General features: G+C 49.2%; 1 protein-coding gene across 2 annotated transcripts; it reads right to left on the bottom strand.

The window, feature by feature from the left end:
- Positions 1–361: 361 nt before the first annotated feature.
- Positions 362–8,505, bottom strand: LOC148381196 (uncharacterized). Of its 2 annotated transcripts, XM_088364100.1 has the most exons (9): positions 8,228–8,493; positions 8,023–8,150; positions 7,879–7,954; positions 7,479–7,817; positions 7,347–7,413; positions 5,448–5,617; positions 1,431–1,561; positions 633–803; positions 362–560 (listed from the first exon to the last, which is right to left on the bottom strand). In XM_088364100.1, exons 2-8 carry the CDS (start codon positions 8,133–8,135, stop codon positions 647–649), a joined length of 1,053 nt encoding a protein of 350 aa, XP_088220226.1. In that variant the 5' UTR covers positions 8,136–8,150; positions 8,228–8,493; the 3' UTR covers positions 362–560; positions 633–646. The 2 variants fall into 2 exon arrangements, with proteins under 2 accessions (XP_088220226.1, XP_088220227.1); XM_088364101.1 differs by lacking the exon at positions 1,431–1,561 and having other exon boundaries at positions 8,228–8,505.
- Positions 8,506–22,926: the final 14,421 nt, after the last annotated feature.

Below are 22,926 nucleotides of genomic sequence, written 5' to 3'. Positions count from 1 at the left end.
TTTATAAGTAGTATTTGGGGAACTGAACTGCCACAACATTAAGTTGTTGTAGCCCTCATGCTCGCTAACTGGTTTTGCAGTTCATCAGCAAGCTTTGTAAACGCCTGATAACCTTCGTGATTTGAAACAGACGTGTAGAATGAGGGATAATATCTAAAAATTTTGTTATCCAGCATTTAATGGAAGTACCTAAGTTACTATTGTATTTATAGAGATCGTGTCGCTCTACTGTTAATTATATTTATGCCTTGAACCAGTTTGGAATAAAAACAAAACAATGGCACGGAGATTGGTGCTAAAATAACATACATTTATTAACCTCATCGGAATAGTTGGAGAGGAAAAACAACAGCCAGACTAATATGTTTTTCCTTTTTTATTGTTCAAGACGGAAAAAACAGACATTAGGTCTTTAAATCAAGTTAATTTGTTTAGTAACTGAAAAAACGAAAACAGCTCTATGATACCCACTTATATAATACAATAAGAGTAAACGATATCCTTTTATGGCAACTCCAGCACAGCTTCTGGATTTACTGCGTTGTCATAGTCACCATCCACTGAGATGAACACGAAGAAGAAATTCATTAATGATGATTAACCAATAAGGATCATTGCGCATGTTTACTCACACATGGATGCTCATCTAAGACGCTGATTCGTCACGTGAGGTCTTGAGCAGCCATCGGTCCTTGTGCTGAGTGTATCCGAAGCCCTCGTCGTAATTCCCTTTCTTTTGGAACAGTTGTCGGTAATGGAACACGCAGTAGAATTCTCCGTGTAAAGGAGCGTAATTGATCATGCTGGGGATTGAGCACACGTGGCCGGTTATGGGACGAAATTAACATGGCTGGCCCTAGCGATGATTTCGTCAAATTAAGACCATTCTAAAAGCTAGTTATGGAATATAATGGAGCGATTGTTACACACAGAACATAAACATACTGGTTGATATTTGTGAGGTAAAACTACAACGGCTGTATGACTAGCAAACAGCGAGTAGAATTTCATTTGTTTTTCTTTTATAGGTTAATAATTTAGTAATTTAGACGGCTGCAATGGTTGTTTAAAAGCGCTCTATCAATAAAGTTGTGTTGAGTTGTGTTATAATATATCACGATATAATTCTGTCAGTTTTTGTGTGGTACTGCTGAAGAGGTTTTACTTTTTTGTGTGTGTAGTTGTTGCATTGCCATGTTAGGCCATTGAATTGCAAAACTTTTATCTGATTGCATGTGTACAATAATCAATTGATTTTAGTGTTGAAGAAGTTCTGATCATTATAAGAAAACATTCATCCCATAATAATTTAAGATAATTAAATCAACATCCATCCCTCATTGTAAAATCATTTTTATAGTCATTATAAAGATCTTGCATAATCTTTTTTTGCTTGAAATTGATTTTTGCAATCATTCTGGATGTCTCACCTCAGTGTTTTCTTGCACTTTTTACAGCAGAAGCAATGTTTGTGAAAAACATATTTGTCCGTGCTCATTTTTTCCATGGGATAAACTGGCTTCAAACAGGCCGAGCATATCTCTTGGTGACTCAGGTGGAACTGATGAGACAAGTGAGACAGTTGAAAACCAATCCCGTGTATTTTTCCAAAACCAAAACCAAATCCAAATAAAATTCAGCAACTAAAATCGCATCTTGTAGTTTTCTGTCTTGGTTCCTAAGACTGTGCTCCACTCCAGGTCCTTGTTTGCACCTGGAGTACGCTAATCTGTCTCTGAGGACTGTTGCATTGAAGCACTTTGGTTGAGCTGAATTTCTCCGGGCTGTGCTGACAAGTTGGACAGCTTGTAGCCTCTGCTTGATCTGACTTTCTAGCAGCTGACTGGATGGAGATAAAAGCAGGACCTTCTCTGTGCTTTGGAGCTATTGCAGCATCTTGGCCACCTGGTGAAGCTGTGGGGTCTTCTTTCTCCTGCACGGATTCTGTTTTGCTTATTTTGTTCCCAGACGCCGGAGATCCTTGCACACTTCCCAACGACTCCTTGAACAGACACGATAGACCGGCGATATCCGAGTCTGATCTTAAAGTCGAGACAGAATAAAGGGACTTCTTGATGGCTTCCTCAATGTCAACAAGCCGTGCTAGTGTTTGTTCCTTGAGAGTCATGATGTCCTCACTGGCTCTTTCAAGATCTCCAAAAACGTTTGCCAATGAGGACTTAGTCTCGGTTGCTAATGTTCTGGTCTCCTCTTTGCGTTCTGCTTTCTCTTGCTTCAGTTTGTTTTTGTTTGTGGGGACAACCCTGTTGGGGACATTCTCAAATACTTTCCTGAGGGACCTCACGTCAACCTCGATGGTGTCCTCTTGGATCTTTTCCACTTTACTGAGGATGCCCCGCAGCACCTCCTGCTTTCGCAAGTTGTCGAAAATCTCCATGGCGGTCCCCATGTTGCCTCGCATGATCTCATCCATGTGGACGGACAGACGCTGACGCCGTTCGTGGTCCGTCTCCGGCCTTCCCTTCTTTGCTCTCAACTCAACCTGTGCTGAAATTTTGTTGTAAGGTTGCGGTATTTTCATTTGTTTTGGTTTCACGGGCGTTGGCTTTTTGGGGCGGTCGTTCGGATGACCGAATTTTTTGCACGCCTCTTTGAAATTGATATGGGCTTCCTCTCTTTCATTTTTCTCTCCTCCTTGGTACTTTTTGTCAAATTTTCCCACTGCAGTATGTGATTCATGGATTATGTGATTTTCGAGGATTTCCTGAGGCGTTTGTGTTCCTACATCATGTTCTGACTCTGTAGCAGGATTTATTTTCGATCCGTCAATTTCTGTTGAGGAGTTTTCAATGTTTGCTGATTGGTTATTTTGCTGTTTCAAATGTTGTGGTTTTGGAGGGATGGCTGGTTTTGGTCCAACAGGCCTTGGAATTTTTTGTTGGGCTGATGTTTTATTCGCAGTACTTGTTTGCGCTTCTATGACCGTATTTGGACTCACTTGAGTCTGGGATGCCGTGACACAAAGATGTTGGTTGATGGCCTCGCCATGGGAAACTTGAGCTGTATTTTTCACCCTTTCTTTGGGAGGTTTGGAGGAGTTACGGTAGATCATGGCTGCTTTGAAATCTCCTTTACTGACATTAATGTTAGAGCGCTCTAAGGACTCCAATGCTGCTTTGAGCTTACCCTGAAAAACAATTTCCTCTTCTTCATGCTGTGTTTGTGCACTAGCTGGAGAATCCACAGCGGCTTGGAAGTGTTGCACCGGGAGCTCCTCTGTCATATTTTTGTTTTTACTGCCTGCAGCTGTGTGGGTTTCCTCGTAAACAATTTGGTTGGAGCACTTTGTTTCTTGTTTCGTATCTGGTACTGACTGGATCCTCAAACCTGTTTCTTCGTTGTCAGATTGGACGACTTGGTCACCGCACTGTTTCTGCAATTGATCCAATGATTCTTCTTGAACTTGGTTTTCCTTATGTCTTTCAGTTTGAATGTCATTCTTTGGGGTCACATTTTGTCTTGGACAAGATTCTGACATGTTTGAACGGGGATGATCTTTATGGACAATTGGATTGGACTGGTTTTGCGTTTGATCCTCAGAGAAAATGGTTCTCAATCGCTTTACATCTACTGGTACCCACTCCTCTCCATGATAAACTTTCTCTTCAGGAGCAATGTCCGACTTCTGGTCTTCAACTGTCGACTTCTCTTGAAGAGTTTTCAAATACTCCAGTTCGCCCTTTTCAATACAACTCATAAATAGTTTCACATTCCCCTTCATTCTCACTTCCGGGTTGTCAGATCCTTGACAGGAGCTGTCTGGAGAATTTAAAGGTGATTTTCTTTCTACGAGAAGCTCTTGAGGACAATATCGTCGGACGTCTTTGTTATCTGAATATTTGTGGAGGGAGTACACGACAATGTCTGCGGATTTTCCAGCGATCTCCTGCATGATTACTCCTCTCCTCAGGGAGTGGTCTTGATTCAAAATGTCTTCCAAAACTTGAACCACATTAGCCGTGTTACATTCTGTGTCCTGGGTGGCTGTGAACTGATTCGGATGCACGGGTACCTTGACCAATGTGCTCCTAATGCCTCCATTGCAATCCTCCGTTAGGTAAGTGATCTGAGGTTTAAGGTTTGCTCGCGGTAGCACACGAAGTATGAAGTTTTGGAAATTACCCTCAGACACCTCGTCGATCTGGACTCCGTTGGCTGATTTTGTGTATTTGGCCCTTTTGGCTCGCATGGTTTCATTCACCTCGATGATCAAGCCATCAGCATGAATGACATCTAAGCGATGAAGAGAGCTTAGGGATTCCTTGAGTGTGTCCACCATTGTCTCCACTTCATCCTTGTTCTGATGTCTGATTTTGTCAAATGGCATTGATTCAAACAAATGGGTTCTATTCTTAACCTTGGCCGCATTGTCTTCTTCTGTTATTAGGTTGCGTTTTGCCATATGAGCATAGGAATGTTGAATGTTTTTAGCTAGGAATGGGTTGTTTTGCATTAGAGATTCCCTTGTTTTGATATTATCCTTGTGTTCGTGACTGGATAAGTCATCATCGTCCTTCCATGTGCTATGACCAGGATCACATGACCCTTTGGGTTGTTCTGTCCAATTATTAGGACTGGGTCTATCCTGGTACTGAATATTCTGCTGGTCACATGTCTCCCTTCCTTGTTCTTGGACAAAGTCAGTCGAAACAGCAGAAGAAACTATATCCTGCTGAACCTTTTCTGGGCAAGACTGGGAAGTATCCCTATATGGACTTTCAAATATCCTTATGGTTCCCTGGACATCTATAGTCTTAACATTCTCCCACCCGCTGGGATTGGGATTAGAAGACATTATTTGGTCAAGCTCTAATATTTCACCGACATTGCCTTGTTTGACTAATTCTTCAGTTGTGTACATCTTTGGGGCGGAAGGTGACACTTGGCCACTCTGGGAATAATTCTCAAATATCAGACATCTGGAATGGACCTCTCCCTCGTACCCGGTTTTATCGACCGTCACCTCAGTCACGGAACTCAACACCTCAGCGAGCTCCTCGTCTACGAGCTCATCCAGCATCTTCAGCTCGGGATGCGTGTGCTTCAACAGTCTTCTCAGCTCACATTTCTGACGCTGTTGGTGAAGGTTTTGTTTGGACATTTGGGAGGGGAAGAATTGTTGTGACTGTGTCTCTAGTCCTGGCTGAAGGTGGTCTTCTCTCTTCACCTGGCTGTCTTCCGCCATCTTATAAGGACAAAGCGATGGTGTCAACTTTTGGGACATAATTGGTTTTTAGGGTGGCATGCTTCAACGTGGGCCAACATGCTTCAGTTAATGAGATGCTTCCAAATTCCACTCGATCATCTGTTAGTTCGGTGAACCTCAAAGCTTCCAAAAACTCTCGTCCGCCACTCCAAATTGCTGAAGTGTTTAGTCAACAAACAACATGCAGTCTGTTTCAAACCCAAGCGCAACGACAACTTACCTTCACTTGTTTTACTGGTTTCTGTATTACTTCTTGAATTGCTTCCTGAGTTGCCACCTTTGACTGAGTGTCAAAGAGTGCAGACAAAGCTTTGACGGAGACGTACAGTTTCTCCTTCTCTTGAGCCGAGGAGTTTTCTTTGAAGTCCGCAACTGACTTCCTCTTAACATCTGCGGACAGACATAAGATGTCCGGATTTCAGTGCTGTCATGTTTTTTCAAAGTCAAAGTCAAAGTCAAAGTCAGCTTTATTGTCAATTTCTCCACATGCCAAAGACACACAAAGAAACCGAAATTTTGTTCCCCCCTATCCCATGGTGACAAGACATGGCTCACAACAGACAAACAGTAAACAAGTATAACAAAAGCGTGCTGAATAAATAATGAATAAATAACACAACAATAAATAAATAAATAATTAATTAAGAGGAGCGTAAAAACGCGTACAGCAGACATTCCCGAAAATAGCGCAACAGTGCCGCACGCTACGCAGAAGGGGGTAGCGAGTTCAGGGCCCTAACAGCCTGGAGAAAGAAGCTGTTGGCGAGTCTGGTGGTGCGGGAGCGCAGGCTCCTGTACCTCTTCCCAGAGGGCAGAAGGTCAAACAAGGAGTGAGCCGGGTGACTCACATCTCTGGCAATCGAGGCTGCCTTGCGGGCGAGATGGGAGGTGTAAATGTCCTTCAGGGAGGGAAGCGAAGCACCAATAATCTTACCAGCCGTATTCACTATGCGCTGCAGGGCCTTCAAGTTCTGTTCAGTGCAGTTACCACCCCAGACAGCGATGCAACTGGTGAGGACGCTCTCAATGGTGCCACGGTAGAATGTAGACAGGACTGTCTGAGGAGCACACGCACGCCTGAGCTTCCGCAGGAAATACAGGCGGCGCTGAGCTTTCTTTGCCAGTGACGAGGTGTTCGCGGACCAGGAGAGGTCCTCACTGATGTGCACCCCCAGGAACTTGGTGCAGCTCACCCTCTCCACCACAGCACCGTCGATGATCAGCGGCAGGTGTGTCGTGTGACCCTTCCCTTTATTGGCTACCTCATGCTTTTTCGTAGCAACTGGTGTGCATCAGAGTTAAAAATATCCCACTTGTGAGGGGATACCTGACTCCACTGACACACATACAAACCAAGAACTGTCACTGTTGACTAAGCACAGACAAGCGAGAAAATTTTTGTTTTTTTTCCGATATCCATAACGGAACATACGGAACATTTATACAATTGACATTTATCTATCACTTTTAGTATTTATGCTAATATTATTACATCAGCATTCATAATTACAGTCACATGCTAGCAAGATCTAGTCGATGATTCTGGTTACAAGAGAAACTAATCACGCTACTCACCAGGTGCTCCTTAAAAATCAGCCAGCCTTTCCTCAAGTAATTTCCTCGTAGTGTCGGTGCTGTGATCACGAGCTATCTGGTGCTCTCGCTCGCCCTAGTGATAGCTGACCGTCGCATACGCCCCCTTGCACTTATTCAGAGGCTCGGAGGCCAACTATTTCTGTCCCGTGTTGGAGGGCTCTGCCATGGTCGCATCACTGCTCTCCCTTATTTTCATTCATACCACCCACTACAGTGTCAGCTTTCGAGGAAATGCGCACCAGGCTACTTCTCCATAAAAATCAGACCAAACCAGATATTATGCTGGCTCGTCAGTGTTAACCTACTACAGTGCCTAATATGACAAGGCAGCAATTCAAAAGGGTGTGCAATTAATTTAGTGCTTTTTTAATCAGGCTTTATCAGTGCAAAGGTTAACTGAGGGCAAAGTCTGGGTGGAGATGTTTGTGTTGTTTATGGTTCTATAGTTCTGTAAAAGAAATATGCTCATTCAAGTTCCGTTTGCTTTCATCTATGCGAAAAGAGAATTTAGTCTTATACTCACTGGTTTTGAAGACGGCAGTCTTCTCAATGTTGTTTTTGTCTTTCTTTGTCAGAGTTTGGGTCGCTACCTTGAATGGACACAGTGCGTAAGTAGTTTGTTGAAATTTCCCCATTCCAATTTTTGTTTCTTTACCTTACGTGTCGCAATTCTTTCCTTTGCGTCACTCTTGCCGGGACGCAGCGGATCATGGCGAGCCTTCTGCTCGTTCGCGGACTTATTGATATCTCTGTTGTTCACCGCCTTGACATTTTTGGAAGTCTCATCTGCTGGCTTATTTCTCATCTCAAATTGTGCCTTCAAGGCCTCAATGGAAACCTTGGCGTCTTTTTGAAGGCTCCCCGTCGACTTGCTGAGGCTCAAATTAGTCTCGGGCAAAGAGCATCCCCGTTTGTCTTCTCTGCTCTTCCGATGCTCCTGCTGAGGTGTTTTCCTTTGCTGTGGGCCATTCTTGGGTGGAGTGGCTGCTGTTTTCTTAAATCAGGAAAATTCTGCATTTATTTCACCTGTTTCAAAGCGAAGTTGCAAAAGTTACCTTTTGAACTGCTGCTGATGCCTTTGCTTTTGTGTCAGCGTTCTCTTTTGAATCATCTTCAGTTGAAGCTTGATATCTGTAGACGTCATAATTATGTTTATATTAACCATTTATATGAACCGATCAGGACAGGGATTCTCGTACATTTCGACCAACTCGGACACGGACACCGTCCTACTAAGAATCTCGGCATCTCTCCGGACCGGCTTGTCGTACGACGAGTGGACGCTATGTAGGGAGCGGCTCCGTGTCAGCATATTTTTCCACTCGCCCTTTTAAAAACACAATCAAAGCTTTTTAATTCGCAGAATACATGAAGCAAACTTGTCAGTTAATAAATCATCTTTACCTTTTGCTAATGTCACTCCGCTCCCCAAATCAATCCGAAGCACTTCCGCAGCAAGACTTTAGAAGCAAGACCAAAGTCCTCGCAAGCTGTGTGAGGTCATTCAGAACTCACACGAGAACAATTTTCAGCTTCTTCCTCGGTTATAAAATCTGAAGATTCTTGGAAGCTTTGGCTTGACCTATTCGACCAACACCAAGGGCACATTTGTACTTGAATGTTTCATGCTCACTCGGTTATATATTGACTAATTTACAACACACAGTGTGTCTGGAACCTAAAAGTGGGCTGAAACAAATGATACCTTGATATTACGCCGCTCATATTTGCATGTTTACTTTTTCGCCACAAGGGCGCAATAAAACTCAGCGCAATGACACTTGATTGCTGACGCTGTTTTTTTTTGTTTTTTTTTTTACAATACTGTATATTTGAACATCTCTGTTCAGGATCACACATTAATTTGATTATGTAACCATTTTGGTTCTGTTGGTCTTTGTCCACTTCTTTCCACCACTTCACACATCTACGTGAAATGCAGTGGCGCCGTGCATGGGAGACAATGCTAGCTATTGTCAGCACATACAATTCCTTCTCTCTCTCTCTCTCTCTCTCTCTCGCTCTCTCTCTCTCTCTCTCTCTCTCTCTCTCTCTCTCTCTCTCTCTCTCTCTCTCTCTCTCTCTCTCTCTTCTCTCTTTCTCTTTCTCTCTCTCTCTCTCTCTCTCTCTCTCTCCCTCTTCCTCTCCCTCTTCCTCTCCCCCTCCCTCCCTCGTCTTGCCTTGCCTTGCCTTGCCTTGCCTTGCCTTGCCTTGCCTTGCCTTGCCTTGCCTTGCCTTGCCTTGCCTTGCCTTGCCTTGCCTTGCCTTGCCTTGCCTTGCCTTGCCTTGCCTTGCCTTGCCTTGCCTTGCCTTGCCTTGCCTTGCCTTGCCTTGCCTTGCCTTGCCTTGCCTTGCCTTGCCTTGCCTTGCCTTGCCTTGCCTTGCCTTGCCTTGCCTTGCCTTGCCTTGCCTTGCCTTGCCTTGCCTTGCCTTGCCTTGCCTTGCCTTGCCTTGCCTTGCCTTGCCTTGCCTTGCCTTGCCTTGCCTTGCCTTGCCTTGCCTTGCCTTGCCTTGCCTTGCCTTGCCTTGCCTTGCCTTGCCTTGCCTTGCCTTGCCTTGCCTTGCCTTGCCTTGCCTTGCCTTGCCTTGCCTTGCCTTGCCTTGCCTTGCCTTGCCTTGCCTTGCCTTGCCTTGCCTTGCCTTGCCTTGCCTTGCCTTGCCTTGCCTTGCCTTGCCTTGCCTTGCCTTGCCTTGCCTTGCCTTGCCTTGCCTTGCCTTGCCTTGCCTTGCCTTGCCTTGCCTTGCCTTGCCTTGCCTTGCCTTGCCTTGCCTTGCCTTGCCTTGCCTTGCCTTGCCTTGCCTTGCCTTGCCTTGCCTTGCCTTGCCTTGCCTTGCCTTGCCTTGCCTTGCCTTGCCTTGCCTTGCCTTGCCTTGCCTTGCCTTGCCTTGCCTTGCCTTGCCTTGCCTTGCCTTGCCTTGCCTTGCCTTGCCTTGCCTTGCCTTGCCTTGCCTTGCCTTGCCTTGCCTTGCCTTGCCTTGCCTTGCCTTGCCTTGCCTTGCCTTGCCTTGCCTTGCCTTGCCTTGCCTTGCCTTGCCTTGCCTTGCCTTGCCTTGCCTTGCCTTGCCTTGCCTTGCCTTGCCTTGCCTTGCCTTGCCTTGCCTTGCCTTGCCTTGCCTTGCCTTGCCTTGCCTTGCCTTGCCTTGCCTTGCCTTGCCTTGCCTTGCCTTGCCTTGCCTTGCCTTGCCTTGCCTTGCCTTGCCTTGCCTTGCCTTGCCTTGCCTTGCCTTGCCTTGCCTTGCCTTGCCTTGCCTTGCCTTGCCTTGCCTTGCCTTGCCTTGCCTTGCCTTGCCTTGCCTTGCCTTGCCTTGCCTTGCCTTGCCTTGCCTTGCCTTGCCTTGCCTTGCCTTGCCTTGCCTTGCCTTGCCTTGCCTTGCCTTGCCTTGCCTTGCCTTGCCTTGCCTTGCCTTGCCTTGCCTTGCCTTGCCTTGCCTTGCCTTGCCTTGCCTTGCCTTGCCTTGCCTTGCCTTGCCTTGCCTTGCCTTGCCTTGCCTTGCCTTGCCTTGCCTTGCCTTGCCTTGCCTTGCCTTGCCTTGCCTTGCCTTGCCTTGCCTTGCCTTGCCTTGCCTTGCCTTGCCTTGCCTTGCCTTGCCTTGCCTTGCCTTGCCTTGCCTTGCCTTGCCTTGCCTTGCCTTGCCTTGCCTTGCCTTGCCTTGCCTTGCCTTGCCTTGCCTTGCCTTGCCTTGCCTTGCCTTGCCTTGCCTTGCCTTGCCTTGCCTTGCCTTGCCTTGCCTTGCCTTGCCTTGCCTTGCCTTGCCTTGCCTTGCCTTGCCTTGCCTTGCCTTGCCTTGCCTTGCCTTGCCTTGCCTTGCCTTGCCTTGCCTTGCCTTGCCTTGCCTTGCCTTGCCTTGCCTTGCCTTGCCTTGCCTTGCCTTGCCTTGCCTTGCCTTGCCTTGCCTTGCCTTGCCTTGCCTTGCCTTGCCTTGCCTTGCCTTGCCTTGCCTTGCCTTGCCTTGCCTTGCCTTGCCTTGCCTTGCCTTGCCTTGCCTTGCCTTGCCTTGCCTTGCCTTGCCTTGCCTTGCCTTGCCTTGCCTTGCCTTGCCTTGCCTTGCCTTGCCTTGCCTTGCCTTGCCTTGCCTTGCCTTGCCTTGCCTTGCCTTGCCTTGCCTTGCCTTGCCTTGCCTTGCCTTGCCTTGCCTTGCCTTGCCTTGCCTTGCCTTGCCTTGCCTTGCCTTGCCTTGCCTTGCCTTGCCTTGCCTTGCCTTGCCTTGCCTTGCCTTGCCTTGCCTTGCCTTGCCTTGCCTTGCCTTGCCTTGCCTTGCCTTGCCTTGCCTTGCCTTGCCTTGCCTTGCCTTGCCTTGCCTTGCCTTGCCTTGCCTTGCCTTGCCTTGCCTTGCCTTGCCTTGCCTTGCCTTGCCTTGCCTTGCCTTGCCTTGCCTTGCCTTGCCTTGCCTTGCCTTGCCTTGCCTTGCCTTGCCTTGCCTTGCCTTGCCTTGCCTTGCCTTGCCTTGCCTTGCCTTGCCTTGCCTTGCCTTGCCTTGCCTTGCCTTGCCTTGCCTTGCCTTGCCTTGCCTTGCCTTGCCTTGCCTTGCCTTGCCTTGCCTTGCCTTGCCTTGCCTTGCCTTGCCTTGCCTTGCCTTGCCTTGCCTTGCCTTGCCTTGCCTTGCCTTGCCTTGCCTTGCCTTGCCTTGCCTTGCCTTGCCTTGCCTTGCCTTGCCTTGCCTTGCCTTGCCTTGCCTTGCCTTGCCTTGCCTTGCCTTGCCTTGCCTTGCCTTGCCTTGCCTTGCCTTGCCTTGCCTTGCCTTGCCTTGCCTTGCCTTGCCTTGCCTTGCCTTGCCTTGCCTTGCCTTGCCTTGCCTTGCCTTGCCTTGCCTTGCCTTGCCTTGCCTTGCCTTGCCTTGCCTTGCCTTGCCTTGCCTTGCCTTGCCTTGCCTTGCCTTGCCTTGCCTTGCCTTGCCTTGCCTTGCCTTGCCTTGCCTTGCCTTGCCTTGCCTTGCCTTGCCTTGCCTTGCCTTGCCTTGCCTTGCCTTGCCTTGCCTTGCCTTGCCTTGCCTTGCCTTGCCTTGCCTTGCCTTGCCTTGCCTTGCCTTGCCTTGCCTTGCCTTGCCTTGCCTTGCCTTGCCTTGCCTTGCCTTGCCTTGCCTTGCCTTGCCTTGCCTTGCCTTGCCTTGCCTTGCCTTGCCTTGCCTTGCCTTGCCTTGCCTTGCCTTGCCTTGCCTTGCCTTGCCTTGCCTTGCCTTGCCTTGCCTTGCCTTGCCTTGCCTTGCCTTGCCTTGCCTTGCCTTGCCTTGCCTTGCCTTGCCTTGCCTTGCCTTGCCTTGCCTTGCCTTGCCTTGCCTTGCCTTGCCTTGCCTTGCCTTGCCTTGCCTTGCCTTGCCTTGCCTTGCCTTGCCTTGCCTTGCCTTGCCTTGCCTTGCCTTGCCTTGCCTTGCCTTGCCTTGCCTTGCCTTGCCTTGCCTTGCCTTGCCTTGCCTTGCCTTGCCTTGCCTTGCCTTGCCTTGCCTTGCCTTGCCTTGCCTTGCCTTGCCTTGCCTTGCCTTGCCTTGCCTTGCCTTGCCTTGCCTTGCCTTGCCTTGCCTTGCCTTGCCTTGCCTTGCCTTGCCTTGCCTTGCCTTGCCTTGCCTTGCCTTGCCTTGCCTTGCCTTGCCTTGCCTTGCCTTGCCTTGCCTTGCCTTGCCTTGCCTTGCCTTGCCTTGCCTTGCCTTGCCTTGCCTTGCCTTGCCTTGCCTTGCCTTGCCTTGCCTTGCCTTGCCTTGCCTTGCCTTGCCTTGCCTTGCCTTGCCTTGCCTTGCCTTGCCTTGCCTTGCCTTGCCTTGCCTTGCCTTGCCTTGCCTTGCCTTGCCTTGCCTTGCCTTGCCTTGCCTTGCCTTGCCTTGCCTTGCCTTGCCTTGCCTTGCCTTGCCTTGCCTTGCCTTGCCTTGCCTTGCCTTGCCTTGCCTTGCCTTGCCTTGCCTTGCCTTGCCTTGCCTTGCCTTGCCTTGCCTTGCCTTGCCTTGCCTTGCCTTGCCTTGCCTTGCCTTGCCTTGCCTTGCCTTGCCTTGCCTTGCCTTGCCTTGCCTTGCCTTGCCTTGCCTTGCCTTGCCTTGCCTTGCCTTGCCTTGCCTTGCCTTGCCTTGCCTTGCCTTGCCTTGCCTTGCCTTGCCTTGCCTTGCCTTGCCTTGCCTTGCCTTGCCTTGCCTTGCCTTGCCTTGCCTTGCCTTGCCTTGCCTTGCCTTGCCTTGCCTTGCCTTGCCTTGCCTTGCCTTGCCTTGCCTTGCCTTGCCTTGCCTTGCCTTGCCTTGCCTTGCCTTGCCTTGCCTTGCCTTGCCTTGCCTTGCCTTGCCTTGCCTTGCCTTGCCTTGCCTTGCCTTGCCTTGCCTTGCCTTGCCTTGCCTTGCCTTGCCTTGCCTTGCCTTGCCTTGCCTTGCCTTGCCTTGCCTTGCCTTGCCTTGCCTTGCCTTGCCTTGCCTTGCCTTGCCTTGCCTTGCCTTGCCTTGCCTTGCCTTGCCTTGCCTTGCCTTGCCTTGCCTTGCCTTGCCTTGCCTTGCCTTGCCTTGCCTTGCCTTGCCTTGCCTTGCCTTGCCTTGCCTTGCCTTGCCTTGCCTTGCCTTGCCTTGCCTTGCCTTGCCTTGCCTTGCCTTGCCTTGCCTTGCCTTGCCTTGCCTTGCCTTGCCTTGCCTTGCCTTGCCTTGCCTTGCCTTGCCTTGCCTTGCCTTGCCTTGCCTTGCCTTGCCTTGCCTTGCCTTGCCTTGCCTTGCCTTGCCTTGCCTTGCCTTGCCTTGCCTTGCCTTGCCTTGCCTTGCCTTGCCTTGCCTTGCCTTGCCTTGCCTTGCCTTGCCTTGCCTTGCCTTGCCTTGCCTTGCCTTGCCTTGCCTTGCCTTGCCTTGCCTTGCCTTGCCTTGCCTTGCCTTGCCTTGCCTTGCCTTGCCTTGCCTTGCCTTGCCTTGCCTTGCCTTGCCTTGCCTTGCCTTGCCTTGCCTTGCCTTGCCTTGCCTTGCCTTGCCTTGCCTTGCCTTGCCTTGCCTTGCCTTGCCTTGCCTTGCCTTGCCTTGCCTTGCCTTGCCTTGCCTTGCCTTGCCTTGCCTTGCCTTGCCTTGCCTTGCCTTGCCTTGCCTTGCCTTGCCTTGCCTTGCCTTGCCTTGCCTTGCCTTGCCTTGCCTTGCCTTGCCTTGCCTTGCCTTGCCTTGCCTTGCCTTGCCTTGCCTTGCCTTGCCTTGCCTTGCCTTGCCTTGCCTTGCCTTGCCTTGCCTTGCCTTGCCTTGCCTTGCCTTGCCTTGCCTTGCCTTGCCTTGCCTTGCCTTGCCTTGCCTTGCCTTGCCTTGCCTTGCCTTGCCTTGCCTTGCCTTGCCTTGCCTTGCCTTGCCTTGCCTTGCCTTGCCTTGCCTTGCCTTGCCTTGCCTTGCCTTGCCTTGCCTTGCCTTGCCTTGCCTTGCCTTGCCTTGCCTTGCCTTGCCTTGCCTTGCCTTGCCTTGCCTTGCCTTGCCTTGCCTTGCCTTGCCTTGCCTTGCCTTGCCTTGCCTTGCCTTGCCTTGCCTTGCCTTGCCTTGCCTTGCCTTGCCTTGCCTTGCCTTGCCTTGCCTTGCCTTGCCTTGCCTTGCCTTGCCTTGCCTTGCCTTGCCTTGCCTTGCCTTGCCTTGCCTTGCCTTGCCTTGCCTTGCCTTGCCTTGCCTTGCCTTGCCTTGCCTTGCCTTGCCTTGCCTTGCCTTGCCTTGCCTTGCCTTGCCTTGCCTTGCCTTGCCTTGCCTTGCCTTGCCTTGCCTTGCCTTGCCTTGCCTTGCCTTGCCTTGCCTTGCCTTGCCTTGCCTTGCCTTGCCTTGCCTTGCCTTGCCTTGCCTTGCCTTGCCTTGCCTTGCCTTGCCTTGCCTTGCCTTGCCTTGCCTTGCCTTGCCTTGCCTTGCCTTGCCTTGCCTTGCCTTGCCTTGCCTTGCCTTGCCTTGCCTTGCCTTGCCTTGCCTTGCCTTGCCTTGCCTTGCCTTGCCTTGCCTTGCCTTGCCTTGCCTTGCCTTGCCTTGCCTTGCCTTGCCTTGCCTTGCCTTGCCTTGCCTTGCCTTGCCTTGCCTTGCCTTGCCTTGCCTTGCCTTGCCTTGCCTTGCCTTGCCTTGCCTTGCCTTGCCTTGCCTTGCCTTGCCTTGCCTTGCCTTGCCTTGCCTTGCCTTGCCTTGCCTTGCCTTGCCTTGCCTTGCCTTGCCTTGCCTTGCCTTGCCTTGCCTTGCCTTGCCTTGCCTTGCCTTGCCTTGCCTTGCCTTGCCTTGCCTTGCCTTGCCTTGCCTTGCCTTGCCTTGCCTTGCCTTGCCTTGCCTTGCCTTGCCTTGCCTTGCCTTGCCTTGCCTTGCCTTGCCTTGCCTTGCCTTGCCTTGCCTTGCCTTGCCTTGCCTTGCCTTGCCTTGCCTTGCCTTGCCTTGCCTTGCCTTGCCTTGCCTTGCCTTGCCTTGCCTTGCCTTGCCTTGCCTTGCCTTGCCTTGCCTTGCCTTGCCTTGCCTTGCCTTGCCTTGCCTTGCCTTGCCTTGCCTTGCCTTGCCTTGCCTTGCCTTGCCTTGCCTTGCCTTGCCTTGCCTTGCCTTGCCTTGCCTTGCCTTGCCTTGCCTTGCCTTGCCTTGCCTTGCCTTGCCTTGCCTTGCCTTGCCTTGCCTTGCCTTGCCTTGCCTTGCCTTGCCTTGCCTTGCCTTGCCTTGCCTTGCCTTGCCTTGCCTTGCCTTGCCTTGCCTTGCCTTGCCTTGCCTTGCCTTGCCTTGCCTTGCCTTGCCTTGCCTTGCCTTGCCTTGCCTTGCCTTGCCTTGCCTTGCCTTGCCTTGCCTTGCCTTGCCTTGCCTTGCCTTGCCTTGCCTTGCCTTGCCTTGCCTTGCCTTGCCTTGCCTTGCCTTGCCTTGCCTTGCCTTGCCTTGCCTTGCCTTGCCTTGCCTTGCCTTGCCTTGCCTTGCCTTGCCTTGCCTTGCCTTGCCTTGCCTTGCCTTGCCTTGCCTTGCCTTGCCTTGCCTTGCCTTGCCTTGCCTTGCCTTGCCTTGCCTTGCCTTGCCTTGCCTTGCCTTGCCTTGCCTTGCCTTGCCTTGCCTTGCCTTGCCTTGCCTTGCCTTGCCTTGCCTTGCCTTGCCTTGCCTTGCCTTGCCTTGCCTTGCCTTGCCTTGCCTTGCCTTGCCTTGCCTTGCCTTGCCTTGCCTTGCCTTGCCTTGCCTTGCCTTGCCTTGCCTTGCCTTGCCTTGCCTTGCCTTGCCTTGCCTTGCCTTGCCTTGCCTTGCCTTGCCTTGCCTTGCCTTGCCTTGCCTTGCCTTGCCTTGCCTTGCCTTGCCTTGCCTTGCCTTGCCTTGCCTTGCCTTGCCTTGCCTTGCCTTGCCTTGCCTTGCCTTGCCTTGCCTTGCCTTGCCTTGCCTTGCCTTGCCTTGCCTTGCCTTGCCTTGCCTTGCCTTGCCTTGCCTTGCCTTGCCTTGCCTTGCCTTGCCTTGCCTTGCCTTGCCTTGCCTTGCCTTGCCTTGCCTTGCCTTGCCTTGCCTTGCCTTGCCTTGCCTTGCCTTGCCTTGCCTTGCCTTGCCTTGCCTTGCCTTGCCTTGCCTTGCCTTGCCTTGCCTTGCCTTGCCTTGCCTTGCCTTGCCTTGCCTTGCCTTGCCTTGCCTTGCCTTGCCTTGCCTTGCCTTGCCTTGCCTTGCCTTGCCTTGCCTTGCCTTGCCTTGCCTTGCCTTGCCTTGCCTTGCCTTGCCTTGCCTTGCCTTGCCTTGCCTTGCCTTGCCTTGCCTTGCCTTGCCTTGCCTTGCCTTGCCTTGCCTTGCCTTGCCTTGCCTTGCCTTGCCTTGCCTTGCCTTGCCTTGCCTTGCCTTGCCTTGCCTTGCCTTGCCTTGCCTCCTCAGACAAAGAAAGAAGCACTCACCCCTGAGGCGGCAAAAAAAAAAAAAAGACTGGAACCGTCCCTGGGCCTCAGAGAGCACAGATGAAAGGGAATACGGGATGTGCTGCCTTTTGGACTGTGAACCCTGCAGTGTTATTATTATTTCTATGGGCCAGTTTGCCAGGGCTCTTGTCGACGTTTTTAAAATGCCGCCTGACATCGGCCTTGTTTGGTGAGGTGTCTGTATGCCTCAATCACACATTGGGCTGTGTGAAGTGCTGCTTCGAAGAATGAAAATGATGTCTTTATTGGATGCTGTTAGGCATTAGGATATGCAAAGTATGCTGTTTTTTTTTCTAATGATTGGCATCAATTTTCAATTGTAGCAAAACATGCTGCTCATGCCGATTTTTGTCTTCTTTCCCCAGCTTCAACCAGCAGATGGTGCAAAAGCCCACACAACGGCTCACTGCAGGCTCCCGCCCAACATTCTCCAGTGAGGTTAGTCCAGGCCAAATTTTGGCCAGCAGTGAGAAACTGGGTTCAGTTCAGTTCACTTCAGCTCTGACTCGTCAACACAGCGCATTGTGTGGAGTGAGTGTGAAATTGGTGTGCAGAACCCCATCTTGCTTCTCCTTATTTGACCCAAGTGTGGTTGCGATTGTTACTTCCCTCCAGAATGCAAGTTATGTCGTCGAATGCCTACACACGTGCATGCACACACACCTGCTACCTCAAATGGCTAGTCACGATGGATTATAATAATAACATGCATCGTGACATCAGAGGCGTGTGTGTGTACGTGTGTGTATGATTCAAACTTGTACTAGTGACGTGACTAAATGTTTTGAACAGGAAAAAAAACGTGCAGTGTTTCCAAGGCAGTTGCCTTGATGGAAATAAAAGCTATTTTAAGGCTTCTGAGTAAGGGCTGGAACATACAGTCTTAAGATGTTATCACTGATATTTTCTTCCACTATTATCTCATTTCTCGTTGTAATTTTTCTCTGTCATCTTTTGCTTATGAAAAAACAAAATCAACTGCTGATCAAAAGTTTTAAACTACCCCAAAGTTTTTTGATCTAACAGAAAGTCAGGCAGTTCAAATCTTGGAAACGTAAGGTAAGTGGCGAAAAAAGAAAATATAAATAAGGTACGTTGAGTAAATGTTTCAAGATGAATTCCTTGACTTCTTTTGCACTTGAATTGTTTATTTTTTGCTTTTCATTGTAAATAGATTTTACTGTATAAGAAGGCTTTTGTGTGTGTGTGCGTGTGCATGTGCGTGTGTGTGTGTGTTCACTTGGTAAAGGAAATCAATGTAACATGGCGGGCTTCCCGCCACACATGCCAGCCATTTGTCGGAACACCCTCTCCTTTTTCCACATGCGCACGCCATGAGTTGTGTGTTGGCTCAGTCCCTCCGCAGGTGCGCGCCCGTGCCTTTGCGTGTGCGGTGCCCGACCAGCAACGTGCCTCAGTACAGCTGAGTGGGAGTGACCTGGCCCTAAGCCTTCCTCTCCCTTGCCGGCACAAACGCCACCCACCTCATTAGGCTTGCACAGACCGTGGCGAGGGCTCCCCTTGCATGTGTCAGCGCGAGTACACGTTTCACACGTGTGGCCGCCGTAGCCGAGTAGGTCTAAGCTGCTTTCTTTGGCCGCTTTAGGAGGTCCCGGCCCCTCAAGTCATGACCATTCATTATTTTGCTTAGGCTGGAGTCTAAAAAAAAAAAATCCAATTGTGATGACATCACGCATTCAAAAGAATTGATCAGGTCATATTATCCACCGCAGGAGTTGTATTAGGACAATACACCATGAATCCATTTTTGTGTGTGTATGTGTGTGTGTGTGTGTGTGTGTGTGTGTGTGTGTGAGTGTGAGTGTGTGTGTGTGTGTACGCGCGTGTGCGTGCATTTCATTCATGTTTCATATTCTTCCCTGTGCCTGACCCCTGTCATGGTGCCAGCTGAGGCCTGCTGGCACTGCAAGCAAGGAAGAGGAGGGCGGAGGATGACGATAAAGGCGAGAATTTATGAAGTCGAAGATAGGAAGGACAAGCATGAAACAATGAGAGGGTGGATCTGGTTTAGTTTGGAATGAATTGCTCCCGTGCGCAGCTCGGCTCTTTATCGAATAAGTCAGCTCCGGAGATGAAGGCTGCCAATGCAATCTGCTGCGCCAGAAAACAAGTTTGCGGTTGCACTGTGGGTCAACCCCGGGAATTTTTTTTTCCTTTCCTCCCTCCCTCCCTTCCTTTTTGAAATTTGAGCCGGGCCTCTGAGACGTCACTGCACACAGCTTCTGGAATGTCACGGTAGACCGAGACAGGCTCTTATCGGTTATCAGTCAGGCGGTGAGCATTTCTGCTCATGTCTTACATAAGCAGACATGGAAGAAGTCACAACAGTCATATTTTACAAAAACGCTGCACACACAGCGATTTTTAACATCTTAACCGATTTTTAATTTTTACACCTTTTTTTGTGTGTTTAAAACAAAACCGACGCAATTTGAACAGTCCGACCTTTGCTCACTGGGCAACGGGTTTTGGCCGTTCGAGACTCTCCCGAAATTCCCAATGGCCCCAAATTTCCAGTCAGCTAACAATCATTAATCAGCGCTGCTTCTTATCTTTTGGGCATGAGGCGCTCATCCATAAGGAACAGAAGGGTCATGATTTGATTCTCACTCCAACCAGTTCTTGGAAGATTGACTACCGTATTTTCCGGACTATAAGTCGCTCCGCGGAGTATAAGTCGCACCAGCCATAAAATGCCCCAAAAAGTGAAAAAAAAACATAATAAGTCGCTCCGGAGTATAAGTCGCATTTTGGGGGCAATTTATTCGACAAAATCCCACACCAAAAACAGTCATGAACAAGCAACAACAGGCTAAACGATACCAACAACAGGCTAAACGATAGGTATGCTAACGTGACAAACACAAACAAAGAGCTGAGAACGGGCCTGACGTAACATATAGAGTGATTAAGGACAACTATTACATGAATAACATGTTTATAAAACCATCGGTGTCACTCCAATTCATTAAATCCATCGATCGTTCTTTGACAACAATGGGTGCGCACGGCTGAGGGCGCTTGCACTTCAAAATATTCCACAGGCTCATATAACGATAGATAAACTATATTTCAAATAACTATAATACAAGCCAATAATATTATCAAACCATCCGTGCACTTTAAATCCATTAAATCCATCGATCAAATTTGTCGTCCTCTGTCAACATCGCCGCGCGTGCGCCCTGACGTCAGCCTCGTCTTTATTCCACAGATCTACTATATAACTATATTGTAGCGTTAACAAAGTACAAGGATAGATGTGGGTTTGGTAAACGGCTCTTTATTAAACAAAACAAACTTCCAAGCGTGTGGCGGCGTGGACTTCCAGACACGAGAGCTCCATAGCATAGGACCGGGCGTGCGTAATGGCCATGTCCGAGCCCCACGCACCGTTCGCGGACAGCCACTCGGCCGAGCGCCGGTCCCCGACTCAGTAGAGCAGGACCGGGCGTGCGTAAAAGCCATAATAGTTTTTCAAACCTTCTATGTCACTCCAAATCCTTAATTCCTTCAAACTCTTTGTCCTCCGTGTCACTTAGAAATGATCACCGCTAACGATGCCGGTAGTCCTTATGTGGGCACGTTTGTATGTAAACAACCGCCGCGCCGCGCCACTGACGTCACTTGAAATAGTAATCCATTGGTACATCACGGTTCTCCAAACTTTCTTTCTGCTGCTCGATTACTGTTTTCAGCTGCATATTTTACAACTTGAAGTTTGTAACCTGCAAAATATGAGTTTCTTTTTGGTGCCATTTTTCTTAAGCCCACCCAGTTGATGAGTCACGGCCAACGGTGAAATTTAGAGCGCCCTCATCCAGTTTCGTCTGAAAATATATATTTTTTTTGGTTGTTTTATCAAAGTCAAAGTCTGCTTTATCGTCGATTTTTTTTTTATATACTAAGACACACAAAGAGATTGAAATTACGTTCCCACTATCCCTCGGTGAGATAGTACACATATGCATACAAGCAACACAAAAAAACCCAAGAAGGCACAAACAATGAATAAATAAGTGTTGAATAAATGATAAATAAACAAATAATAATAAATAATAATAATAAATATGAGAGGAGCAAAAATGGAGCAAGTGTACATACAGCAGACAGTGGACTTGGATATGGTGCTTTAAAGTGTTAATTGCTTTATTTGATGTTTTCTCTATTTTTTATGTTTTGAATATGTTCAAGATAAAGATATAAAAGCATGTGAAGTGATCAACTATACTAAAAATAACATGGGAAGTGGTCAACTATACTTGTAAGCCAGTGATGTCTTAATGATCAAGTAAAAATTTGTGAAAAAAAACATATATAAGTCGCTCCTGGGTATAAGTCGCCCCACCACCCAAACTATGAAAAAAAACGCGACTTATAGTCCGGATATTACGGTACTTTTAAGCTGCTCTGGCCTGACATCCCCGTTGGCTGGCTTTTTTTTCTCTCAATCTCCGCACCACCGCCAGCTCCCTCCTGAGGCAGCACTTCGGTCACATTGGTTATTAATACGCTGCGTCACCCAGCAAGTGTGCTCAGCACTGGAGTGAAAACATCTGACACAGGCTATTTATAGAGCCTGCAGGCAGACGGGTAGGAATCCACGGCAACGCCATCCAGCCTTTTCTGGAGTCCTGTTCCACAAGAAAAGGCCTCGGCGGGAAAGCGGCGCGGGTCAACGGTGGAGCTTTTCGCCATGAAAGGGAAAGCGTGCAAAGCGGAAGCACCTGCTTGGGGCTCGGCGACCCATCAAGAATATTTTCACACCTTCTTTCATATCACTGGTATGAAAGACGCATGTTCAAGTGGAACGTGACGCAACGTGAGCGTAGGTGTGTGCGTATGTGTCACTCGCGCCGCCTGCCTCACGATGGTCCCGTGATGACATCCTGAAGGAATGTGTGTGTTGTTATGAGCTCATGCTTCTCAGCAGGCCCGTGTTTAAATTGCATGGCAACTGCCTCAGGCCAAGAATGTCGTGTCACAGGCAGGTCAGCTCGCTATGCGGCACCAAAAACGTAGCCCATTTAAATTGCCAATAAAAAAAAAAAAAATCTGATTTCTGGATTTTATGTGTTGACAATTTTCCTCCCCGATTTGCTCCGAAAACATTTAAACAGACAAAGGTCTTCCCCTGTGGTACCAGATGTCTTGCTAAAATAAAGAATTAAGATTAATAGGCATCTAAGGGGCTAACCCTGCTCCGTATTGATTATTATATTGCTTGGGAGACCTCTCCCAATAGGGTTATCCATTCGGTAAATGGTATGTATGGATAACCCTGCCGCCACCAAAGATGTTTCCTGTTAACGTGGCACCCCTGGGAATACTCAGCAGAATTTTTGTCAAACTGTCAGGCTTTTAATGCCGAGTGGTAAAGGAGATACATATATTATGCTTTTTTTTTTTTTTTTTTTTTTTTTTTTTTACACAAATTAAATCAATTCCCGGGTGTCTTAATGAATTGTCTATCATGTTTTTCGATCACAGAGACACTGGAGTAAAAATTTGGGGAAGCAGTCGCGACAGGTAGACAATAGGCCATAATGCCAAAGGACTAGTTTTGTCTAAATGAAGTTCATGCCCCCCTGTACTTTTGTACCATATGTCGCCACGTAGATCTGTTTCATAAACGACCTTTTTCCCTGTCGCTGTGTCCTCTTTTTTGCTGTTGTAGCGCAACTGGATTGATGTTCAGTGCTTGTGACACATCTGTTGCCCCCTTGTAGTCCACCCTTCTCCTCCTTCTGCGCCTCTCTTTTTTAAATACACACACAATCTACTTTGTGACACACACACAGCGGCGAGCAGACGGACTGTCAGATGGCACATCTTCCTTTTGTGGTGACGACGCCGTGTACTTGCAGGCCCGAGCACGTGGAGCGAGTCACGTGTTTGCGTCATGCCTGTCTGCTCACCTGGTGGTTGCCATGGGAACAGCCAGACAGTGGCAGACCTTGCACCCGCCTCCGCCCCGCTACCCCCGGGGGGATTGTGAGAACACAGAGGAGGTATAGGGTCGAGGAATCACTCTGGGAGTTTGCAATAGAGGGGAGGGGGCGAGCGGTGGAAATTTTCTTTGCTTGTGCATTTTAAAGCCGTTAAATCTGTGACTGTGTGTCTTTTGACTGCTATTGAAAGAGACATCTTAGTTATTTTACAGCTTCCAGGTGTTTTAAAAAACATGACATGCTCTCGAAACATGCTCCTCACTGTTATGTCACACTGAGGTAGAAGTGCAGAACAGCTCAGTTAGATATTTTCCAAAGTCCAATTCTTGCGCTCGTG

Source organism: Syngnathus floridae, chromosome 20 (assembly GCF_059516105.1).
Source record: "Syngnathus floridae isolate MCC-2025c chromosome 20, RoL_Sflo_1.0, whole genome shotgun sequence".
NCBI classification, from domain to species: Eukaryota; Metazoa; Chordata; class Actinopteri; order Syngnathiformes; family Syngnathidae; genus Syngnathus; species Syngnathus floridae.
Note: the sequence above shows the minus strand (reverse complement) of the source record. Positions and strands in the feature narration are given on the sequence as shown.